Genomic DNA, 11,653 nt, shown 5'->3' with positions numbered 1-11,653 from the left:
CAGATATATAAACTGAGGCTTAGGGAGGTTGAGTAACCCAAGACCTTTTTTGGCACAGTAGATTAGACCACTGAACTGAAGTCAGGAAGACTCAAGTTCAGAGGCAATTTCAGACACTTTCTAGCTGGTTGACTCTGAACAAGTCACTAATACTCTCTTTGCCTCAGTTTCCTCAACTGTAAAATGTGGGAAATAATGGCAGGGTTGGTGTGAAGATCAAATGAGATAATATTTACAAAATATTTATATAATATAATAATATAATAATATAATATTTACAAAAACTTTTAGCACAGGATCTGGCACTATGATGTCTTTATTCCCTTTCCCTTCTCATCCTTTTTTTTTTTCCCCTACTGATAACGAATCCCAAAACAGCATCTGACCAACTGACTTAGGAACATAATATTTTAGGACTGGGAGGGAGCTGAAAGATGATCTAGTCTTACCCTTTCAGATTACAAATGAGGAAACTGAAGCTCACAGATATGAAGAGATTTGTCCATGATCATACTTGATGATTATTTAGTGGTAGTCAGAATTAGTACCCAGGCTTCTGTACACTAAACTTTTACTATGTGGACATGGAAAGAGTGAATTTGACAGGTTTAATAGGCTAGTGACTTTTGGAACACAACAATCATAATTCACATTCATGTAGAGTTTTAAGGTTTACAAAGAACCTTCCTCACAAGAAAACTGTCAGCATAAGTGTTATTGTCTTCATTGCATAGATGAGCAAACTGGTGAGGTCAAGACACTTGTCCAAGGCCACACAGCAAGTATCAGAGCAATAACTGGAGCTAGCTCTCTTGATTCTGAGTTCCATTAGATCATCCTCCCTCTGGACTTCTGAGATACTATCTATAAAGAAAGGAGAATCAAAGTCTTATAAAGAAAATCTGTCTTTAGAGAGTCAAGGGTGAAATCTGTCTATTGAATCCTCTCCTTCCTTTTTGTATTCTCTTCAATGTAATGTCAGGTAAGAAAAAAGCATTGTTACTACTGTGGTAGCTTTCCCCTTCATTTTCCTAGCAACTGAATCTATTTTCTTTTTTCCTTCTTAGCATCTCCTCCCATTACCTCTGTCAGGAATTCCTTTTCCTCTATTTTACACTGGGTGTCACTAGCTGAAAACAAATGATTTCTCTGGTTAGCAAGAATCAGGTTCTATAAGTAAATACAATATATATGAGTAGGACAACCTGGTTGTCCAGTTTCCTGGCTATAAGTTGAGTCTGTTTGCTCCTCTCTGTTTTTCCTCAGACTCTCCTTAGCTGGGTGCTGCAGCTTTTTAACCCTAGGTATCTGGAGGCTTCCCTGCATGATGTAGTCTTTTTCTATGGAATGTTTCCCTTAATTGCTGAAGATGTGTTCTCCAGAGGGAAAGTCTCTTCCTTATAGAGTTTCTAGTTCTCTTTCCATATTCATATGACATAACCATGCAAAAGCTCAATGAATGATAATATCATTCTCCTTTATTATCTGAAACAAGTTGCATTTCAGGCTAATCAAAGTATTCATTCTACTTTACTATTGTAGCAGATGTTTTCTTTTAATCTCACCATTCTTCCATGTTGTAACTTCACTTTTTCTTTTGATGCCAAGAATATGGGAATACAGTTTGCTTATAGAATATGTGCCAAATATGAATTTCTAAGATTCTCCCTTATATCATGGTTTTCTCAAATTTTTGACCAAGGAATGGTTCTGAATTTATATTCCTGTGGGAGCATTTATTTTTTTGTAGCCCCAATTTAACAAGCTAAGAAACTAAGGGGTTGGGGATTTTTGACCAAAGCCATTGATAGAGTATATGACTGAGTTAAGGCGAATAATTAAAAGCCTTGTCTCTCAAATAGAAATTGAAACAATTTCACCTTGAAGAAAAGTGCTTTCCTTTATTCTTTTGGGAAGCTTAATTTTCTGGAATGAGCAAATTTAAGTCAAACTTCTGTTTAAACATCTTGAAAGTACTTTCTATAGTTTTCTCCTTTGTTCCACTTAGCATTTTTTTAGATAATAGCTCAATGATCAGTGATCTTATTACTGTTCAAACAATTTTCAGTAAGGAAAATGTGATTAAATGATTTCATATTACTATTTTAAACATTTTTCAGTAAGGAAAATGTGTCTAAGTGGTAAAAAGTCTCACTCCTGTGAGTCACCACTGTCCATGAAGGTGCTTGCCTAGACATTTTTTATTGTTGATTTGGATTGCAACCAGAAGTGTGCACTTTGTTCAACCTCTAAGACAGTTATCAGATTTGAGAAGAACTCATCGAAAGAGTGATTGTTAGCAAAGGTCAAGAATCAGAATGAAGAAAACTGGCTACATGGAGACCAGACCAATTGGCAGGGGGATGAAAGGGCTTCTTGATGCTTTTGCCTGCCCCTACCCTTTACTCCACCCCCTCCCTCTCATCTCTTCATGAATGCAGTCTATAGGGTAGGAAAGGGAACTGGAAGAAGTGACCAGAACCTTTCCCATGCTTCTATTTTGATCTGTGCTGTGAATAAAAAGAGGGGGGATGGGAAGATGGGAGAATAGCTTAATGTGGCCTGTATGCCTGTCTGTATGTTTGTTCATGCCTGTTATTTTTATATGTAATGGGAGCTCGATCTATGGGAATTATTAATAGCACCAGAAAAGTCAGCAGTACGTGCTGGTAGTCAGGGCTAGAGAAAAAGTTTTCTCTTGTGGATTGTGGGCATGGTGAAATCCCATATAGGATTCCAGAAAAAAAAAAGAGGCAACACTGCCCAGGGGAAGTTTATTCTTTTATGGGAGAGTTCTCTGAGGCAAGAGTTTTCAAGTTCATATTCAGAAGCATCTTAATGAAATTGGCTTCAGATTAACTATTATACAGCATTCTGGTATGGTGTAGCTATAGCTATAATTCAGCTTCTCATTAATGGAGTGTTCAGGAATTATTCATTCCTGAAAAGCAGTTTGGGTTTGGAAATTTGATAGGCCTTAATGCTAGATAGAATAGTTGTCAACCAAAACATTGATGGGTGCTAATTTATTCTAATGCAAGGGTTCTTATCCATTTTTTACAGTTTGGTGAAACCTATAGACCCCTTCTCAGCATTATCTTTAAATGCATAAAATGAAATACACAGGAATGCAAAGGAAACCAATTTTATTGGAATACAGTTATGAGAGTATTAAAAAGTTCATGGACCCCCAGGCTAAGAGCTCTTACTCTAAGAAGATAGTTAGCTTCTTTTCTTCTTTACCTTTCAAACAGTTAAAGACCAGATGCTCCAAAGAGTAGAAATGATGTGACCCAGGGCAGAGAAGTATGTTTAAAGTCTCTTCATCTCACTCCCCATGCATGTCTGGGTGTTAGTGGAGGGCCAGGGTCAAAGTTTCATAGCTGGGCAACTATGATGGAATCACAAGGGAGCCACTGCCTTGCCTCTAGCTCCTCAGATTTCCTACCCCATCTGAGTTGTACAAATGTACTATATACAAATGTACTATCATAGATGTGATCAGCCATTATAACCAAACTGAATTTATTGCTAGAGAAGAAACTCATAATGGGCATGTTGATGTTGATGTTGATGAAGGGGTTAGGGAGAGAAGATGGGGGAAAGAGTCAGAGAAAGATTACAGAATTGAATGAAATGGTGAAATGAGGAGAGCAAACTGTGTGCAAAGTTTGATTCAATATCACCCTTTGTCCCAGAACCTGGTCATTTGAGTGGTCACACTAGTGGGTACTTTTCTAATTCTTCACTCTTAAAAACCCACAAAGGAGTATTGCTTTGTAGGCAATCCTACCCTCCAAGTTCCCTCCTGGAACAGATGGTTCCTTTTTTGTAGGCCAATCAGACCAGGACTTCTGAGTCCTGTTCAGTTTGTAGGAAGGAATCAGGTAAACATAGTTTAATGTTACATAGGTCCTTACATTTCTAAATTGAAATATCAGAAAGATCATCCTGAATTTTTTATTCTTCTAACCTTATTGCCTTTCTTTCAAATATGCATATGAAAAATTGGTTCTCTTTTTTATATTTTCCAGGCAGTCATACTAAGCACAAAGCTAAAGTTACAGCCAGAATTGGATGTGGAAAAGGTGAGTCATTTTTACATATACAATGTGTTAAGAGTCGAGCTTCAACAAAATCAGGACCCAAACTACTGTCCTCAACAAAGTGCAGTTTCCCTCCTGTGCAGTGAAAATTCTGCTGGGGGATTCAAAAGGTAGGTAGATGTAGGATTCCACCCTAGCTGCAGAATATGGAGAGAAGTGTGGTAAAATGATGCTATCCATCAGTCAAGAAAAAAAGCTCTTTGGGCAGGTTTAGCAAGGGGTCAGAACAGGTAGTCTATTGATCAAAAGAAATTTCCATCTTGGGATGGTATAATCTCTTTCCTCCCACCATTGTCTTAACTATTAAAATAAGGATGAGGAAATCCATTGATCAGCCACTTATAGTATTGTAAGAAACCAATCCTGACTTATACCCAGTGCATTGAGGTCAGCTTAATTTCTTTAGCTTTATGCCTGCTTCCCACCCTCCCCCCCACACCTTTCTTTTTTCTTTTTTTGGTTTTAAGGCTAAAAGAAGCCTAAATTTGTTTTTGTTTCAGTTACTCTTAGTAAAGTCCTTGTCTTATCCTAAATCAAAAAGATTCTCTGCCTCCTTACTGAGGTCTGAACCTATCAGGTGTTCAGCTTCATAATGTTATAGAAGATACAACTTCAATGTCTTAAGTTATAAGCATGAAGTTCATTATTTAATACCATCATCATGATTTTTTTTGTTTTTGCAAGACAATGGGGTTGAGTGACTTTCCCAAGGTCACACAGTTAAATAAATTTTAAACACTTGAGATCAGATTTGAACTCAAGTCCTCCTGACTCCAGGGCCAGTACTCTATTCAATTCACCACCTAGCTGCCCCACACCATGTTTTGATTTCAGAGCTTTTCCTTCCTGGGTTTTATAGCTTCTTTGCTGTGACTTTTGGTCTGATTAGTCTATTTTTGCAAAGTATTCATCATAATATAATTGTTAATGTACATGTGGCTTTCTTCCTTTCCCTCTAGATGTGTACACCCTTGCTTCTTCAGGATAAAGCAAACCTTGTTGAGGACTATGTGGCCAACTATCCACACCTCCAGAGCCAACTCTTACAGATCATGGACACATGGTGTCATCCCACCTTCAATACTAAAGATATTGCCAGGTGAGTGATACAAAGCTGCCATGGAGAGGTTCTCTGTAGTCCACTTCTACTCTCAAGACTTGGGTTTCTAAACCAGGAGACTGAGAATCAGAGAACATGGTTTCTCAGTGAGTTCTAGAATCAGGTTCCTGAGCACAAATTTTAGAGCCGGCTACCTCAACATGTTTCAGAGCCACATACCTGAGCAGACTGTATGCAATTACAAGAAGTGCCAAATCACAATGAAATGAGATTTTCTTCATCTGGGTTCTCCTCAAAGACATTTTAGAAAATTTATCTTCCTTGGAGAAGGAACAAATGACAATTTTAATCTTCACATTTCTTTAATCAATATAAACAGAAGGTGCTGAATATTGACCCAGGAGCTAATCATTTCTCCTCACATTTATTTGGTGCTTGGTAGGTTTTTGCATGTGCACAATCACCTTGTGAAATGTGTATGGTGCAGAAATCAGTCCCATTTACAGATGAAGAAGCTGAGTACACCTGACTCTCCTATGTTCACACAAATAACAACTATCCTGTTCAAGTCAGCAGCTCAACCTACACCCTCTAATTGTTCTCCCAGCTCTGTGTTGAACTGGGTTGGGAATTAATGCTTATAATGCTTCACTTCACCATGTGCCCAACAGCCATGAGATGTGTGCAGAGATTCTGCTTATGTGGAGTTCATTTTGTACAGACTTCTAAAGGCTGGGCTTTGTTGGGGGATCTGGGAGACCAACAGAGGTCAGGGAGTCTGAACACAGACTCTCATGGTTTTCTATTCTTTTTAGGAAAGTATAGCTCTGTTTGTATTTGTGTCTTATGTGTCTGTGCCTGTGTCAGTGTATGTATGCACATGCCTATTCATACTTGTCTCTTCCTTATTTCTTCACCTTGAAAAGCTTACAAACTAAGACCAAAGTATAGGGATTATTAATGCATGGATTTTTGTTTGCAGTTGACTACACTCTATTCTCTGAAGCTGAGATGCAACAAAATATAGATCGAATATGTTGCCTGTGCTAATTTTGACCAAACAATTAATATCAAGAAAAAGCTGCTCCATCAACCAGTACCGCTGTACCGATAACAGCAAATGGAGAAGTTTTGTGGATAAGTTCACTTACCTTGGCAGTTTCCTTTCCAGGGAAATACACATAGATATTGAGTTTGATACATGTATTGCCAGAGCTCACTCAGTATTTGGGAAACTCAGAAAGAAAGTATGGGAGAAAAGAGGTATTCGACTGACTACCAAACTGACAGAACCATCATGCTGACTTCATTGCTGTTTGCCTGTGAAACCTGGACAGTATCCCAGCACCATGCCAGAAAACTGAATCACTTCCATTTAAATTGTCTTAGAAAGTTTCTGAAGATCACCTGGCAGGAGAAAATACCAGACAATGAAGTCCTTTCTTGAGTAAAACTATCAAATATCAAACTCTGCTACAGCTCTAAAGGGCTGACTACATTGTTTGAATGCCATATATATGTTTACCAAAAAGAGTATTTTATGGAGAACTCACACACTGAAAATGTTCACAGCAGGGTCATAAAAAACAATACAAGGATATTCTCAAGGTCTCTCTTAAGAACTTTGGAATTGATTGTGCAGCATGAAAGACACTGGCACAGAACCACCCAGCATGACATGCCCTTATCAGAGAGGGTGCTGTACTCTATGAGCAAGGCAAAATTGTAGTAGTTGAAAAGAAAGGCAAGATGTAAGATTTAGGGGTAGCTAGGTGGTGTAGTGGATAAAGCCCCAGCCTTGGAATCAGGAGTACCTAGGTTCAAATCCAGTATCAGACACTTAATAATTACCTAGCTGTGTGGCCTTGGGCAAGTCACTTAACCCCATTTGCCTTGCAAAAAAAACCTTTAAAAAAGTGTAAGATTTAGAGATTCCGCCCCAAATGTTCATGTACCCTATTTGTGTGCATCCTGTGGTAAAGCATTCTGAGCTCATATTGGTCTGATCAGCCAAAGTTGGACACCCTGTACCTTGATTTTAACATAGAGATGTCATTTTGGTCCTTTTCAATAACGAAGGACGAGAACCAGCCACATCTGCTGTAATGACGTGAAACGTACTAATATGTGGCCATGGTGACTCCTTATTTTTGCTCCCTCTCACCTCAGACTTGGGGAGATTATACACAATTTGGAAAGGAGTGAAGCTATTCCTTCCTCAAATTTCTTATATTATTTTGCCTGGCTCCCTCTTTGTATTTATTTCTCTTTCCTATATAGGAGTAGCTAAGTAGCAAAATGAACATCATGTCAAGCCTAGAGTCAAGAAGACCTGAGTTAAAATCTGACTGTATGAACTTACTAGCTGTGTGACCCCAGTCAAGTCATTTAATCTATTTTATCTCAGTTTCTTCTTCTTCTATATAATGGTAATAATACTAGAACTTACCATGTAAAGTAGTTGTGAGTATCAAATGAGAAAACAATTGTAAAGCATTTAACACAGGGACTGGTACACAGTAAGATGTTATTTATAACTGTCATTGTCATTATTAAATGAGATAATAATTGGCTTAGTATGATGCCTGGCACATAGCACTTTACAAATGTGAGTTATTATCATTATCATCATTATTAATTTGATGTTTGTCCTGCTTCACTCTCCCTCATTAGGTTAAAGGCTCCTTGAGAGCAGGACTTATGTCCTATCTCTCTTTTTTATCCTGCATGCCTGGTATATTAGCCTTCTTTGTCATCTATGCTGGATAAATGTGTATTGAATTAAATTGACTAGAATCTCTGAGAAGAGTCATGGTCCCATAACTATCTCACAGGCCTGACTGAAGAATAGAGTGAGGGAGAAACACAGACTCCTTGTCTTTAATGCTCTTCTGTTCTGACATAGTACCAATAATGTTATCAAAAGTACATATCAAAAAGATGGAAGAAACCCATGATGATATCATTGCTTGGTCTTCTTTCTTGCAGGCAGTATCAAAATGTGCCTCCTTCAAGAGCAGACAAACTGAATCAGAAAATGCTGAGCAAACTTGTCTTCAGGCTGCTGAGCCAGTACAACCTTGATCCAGGTGTGTGTGGCTTTCTTACAAATCATTTCACCAGCAGATTTCTTTTTTCTAAAAAAATTATAAACCTAAGGAAGCTTTTCCATCCAGGCCAGCAGGAATAGGAGTCATTCTGAGCAATGATCCCATTAATCTTAATTGATATTATCTCAAAATGAAGCCTATGAATTTTGGAAAGTCACTTCTGTTGTTGGTGTGGGGTGCTAGTGACTGGTAATGTGCTGTTTCATCCTGTAATATGAGATAAATCCTGACCTCCAAAGAGCTTAAGTCACTGGATTCTGATGTCCAGCTATGAGTTATCATTCTGTTTCCTAATGGAATAGGCCACCCATAACTCATCGAGGCTTCCAGTGAGGAAGAACTAACCCAAGGCAGATAAAAGAAACATGACAACAGTCCACCTTGAATTTGGTTGGAGGAAGGAGGCTGTAGTTAAAGGATATTTATACTATCTTGCAACTCATTTAAAAAACAAAACAACAAAACAAAATGGTGTTCAGAGGGGTCTTTTAAATAACTTCTCCTTCAGTCCCAGGTTATTCTTCCCACTGTGTTCATTACATTGCTTTGTATCCCAGTTGGAGAAGAGGGGGCATGAAATAGGAAACAGGTTCCCAGCAGGAACCTCTGGGTCACTCAGCAGGCCCTAGTCTGCATTCATTGCCACTTGGTCAAATAGACAGGAGGTTGCATGCCTCTCCTCTTCCCCTGCCTCTGAACTCCTGAGGGACTGCGGGAATTTGGCTAGCTCTGAGAGCAACGTACCATTCTTCCCCATAAAGGGAACTGAAGGAAGCATGTCTTTGCAGACTGGTTTCCTGCCAAAGGCTAGTAGAGTTTACTTGGGTGCATTCTTCAGCCCTGTCTGCATCTCTATCCTATCTCCTTTTCCCCACAAGAAAACAATTTGTTTCCATTCTACTGAGATTCAGAGCAAAGAACTCGGCTGGTGTCAAAGCCCTTGTCAGTTCTAAAAAATTAACTTCCCAAAGGGAATCCAAAGAATTCTTTTCCATACTGTTCATTAAAAACCAGCAGGATATCACAGACTGAGGCCAGAAGAGAGCCTATACTCACTGTGCACTGACTATTAGCATCGTTAGGAGAAAAATCAGTCATACACCTGGCAAGCTCTGTAGTTTCATAGCTCTGACCTTCTCTTCCATTTTGGACAGTCTCATCCTGGCCTCTGTGACCTTGCTCACACTTCCCCCCCTTTCTTGAATACCCAGGTTCTATTTGTCACCAGTAAAAATTCTGAATTTCTTTTAAGTTACACATTTGGGAACTTTGTAAGACCAGTATTCCATAGTGATCTTTATTTGGAATATCTGAACTTGCTGTGAAATAAGAACCACTTCATCTTATACTATCTTATTATTACTTTAAAGCAGTTCTCTGGCCTTTAAATGGATGTTTGTCTTATGTTCCAAATTACAATAGAATATAGTATCTGAGAAGTCTCAGCACAATTGTAAGCATTAATAATTTCAAAAGAATAAAGGTACAAACTTATAAAAATAACATTTGAAAACTTATTTGAATTCCCTTTATACTTAATCATTTTGTGAATTCTGGATAATAAATTTTCAGTTTTGAAAGACAGTGTACCTAGTCATGATAGTGTGTGTGTGTGTGTGTGTGTGTGTGTGTGTGTGTGTCACTTTTTGGATGATATATTATTCTCAGGACAGTGGATTGGTAGAGGAAGTCCTCTTGCATAGTGACTTTGGTCACCCTATCTATTTCCATTAGATTTTTTCTCATAGGGTTACATCAGAACTGTAAGTATGCATCAAAATCTTCTTTGGATAATAATAAGGCTAGGGTCGCAAATGCAGTCTTTCAATCACAACTGCAAGTGATAAAAGTTTTTATAGAGTTTTTAAAAATCAGTAAAACATATCAGTATTTTAAAACATCAAGCAGTTAACTTTTAAAATTTTTTTTAGTCTGTTTATACTTATTAAGTTATTAAAGCTTACACCTCCACCCTCTCTACTTCTCAGTCTAGAGCCCTATCTTCAGTTTTCCAGAGCTTGTGCTCAGTTTTCCATCATGCCAGGGGCACAGCATCCTCAAACACATCCTGTTCCTTCAGGTGGGGAGGACATGCAATCCTGCATACTCTGCCTTACCCAGCTCTGACTGCTGGCACAGAGTGTCCTTCCTGAACTCAACTAAGTCCCTCTTCCTGACTGTGGCCTTCCCTGACCACTTTCCTCTTCAGAGCTCTTACAGGGTTTCTGGTTCATACCTCTGCTCCTGGCACTTAGCACAGACTGTCTTATGTTAGTTACTTTGTGGCTATGCTGTGTTTCCCTAGCATTACTGCCAAACCTTTGAAGGCAGACACTTCCTCTTGCATTTCTTTTTTCTTGGTCTAAGTCCCACACCAGGCCATACACATAGTAAGTATTTAACAAGTTCATGTTGAATGAATAAATGAAGTGATTGCAGAACTAATGAATTAAGGGAGGTGCTAATTGCTTCCTAATGGCCAGATGTTGATCTATAGCATTTATTAGTCTTCTGTATTCCTTGTATTTGTTTATGTAGCATGTGTTGCTATAGCTCCTAAGTGCTTTTCAGAACAATGTAAACACAGCAAGTTTTCCTGGGACCGAATGGGTATCCAGGTGCTTATGAAGACTGAGCATTTGGGAGGGAAGTAGGGGAGGATCACTTCCTGCTTTGGATGTTGGCCATGGGACCCAGTCACGTTGTTTAGCATAACAGGAGCCAACAGTATGATGTGACTGCTAAAAAAAAATGAATGAGATTATAGGTTGCATCCATTGAAATCCAACATCCAGAAGGAGGGAAGTGATAGCACCATTGACCTCTGTCCTGGTCAGACCATATCTGGAGCATTGTGTTTAATTCTGGACAACACATTGGACACTGGCAAACTAGAAAGTATAACAGAGAAAAACAACCAAAATTGTGAAGAGACAGGGAATCATGATATACTGCAGAAGAGTTGAAGGAACTAAACATGCTTAACCTATAGAAAAATATATTCTGAGAGATGTGATAAATATTGCTTATACTGCAATCCATTAAAATCCCCCCTTTTTTTAGATGAATTATTATGCTAGCTATGCCTCCTCTATCTTGTATTTGTGAAATTGATTTCTTGCATTCAAGAGTAATGAATGGGGCAGCTAGGTGGCACAGTGGATAGAGCACCGGCCCTGGAGTCAGGAGTACCTGAGTTCAAATCCGGCCTCAGACATTTAATAATTACTTAGCTGTGTGGCCTTGGGCAAATCACTTAACCCCATTGCCTTGCAAAAAAATATAGAGTAATAAATGTCTTTCATTCTCAAAGACCATAACATCAGGGAGGTGATGCCATGACAAGTACTTGATTTGGATTTGAATGAGGGAATGCT

The 11,653-nt window shown here is 38.6% G+C and overlaps 1 protein-coding gene across 8 annotated transcripts in view; it reads left to right on the top strand.

Annotated features, from left to right (window-relative positions):
* Positions 1-11,653, top strand: part of EXD3 (exonuclease 3'-5' domain containing 3) — a 441,427-nt gene that overhangs the window by 179,364 nt on the left and 250,410 nt on the right. For all 8 annotated transcript variants that reach the window (XM_074210605.1, XM_074210606.1, XM_074210599.1 and 5 more), the window contains 3 exons: positions 4,035-4,088; positions 5,066-5,205; positions 8,155-8,255. In XM_074210605.1, coding sequence (XP_074066706.1) covers positions 5,066-5,205; positions 8,155-8,255 — 241 coding nt within the window. In that variant the 5' untranslated portion in view covers positions 4,035-4,088. The remainder of the gene's footprint in view (positions 1-4,034; positions 4,089-5,065; positions 5,206-8,154; positions 8,256-11,653) is intronic.

The sequence above is a fragment of the Macrotis lagotis genome, chromosome 1 (genome assembly GCF_037893015.1).
Source record: "Macrotis lagotis isolate mMagLag1 chromosome 1, bilby.v1.9.chrom.fasta, whole genome shotgun sequence".
Lineage (NCBI taxonomy): Eukaryota > Metazoa > Chordata > Mammalia > Peramelemorphia > Peramelidae > Macrotis > Macrotis lagotis.
This window is presented reverse-complemented; position numbering and strand designations above follow the sequence as displayed.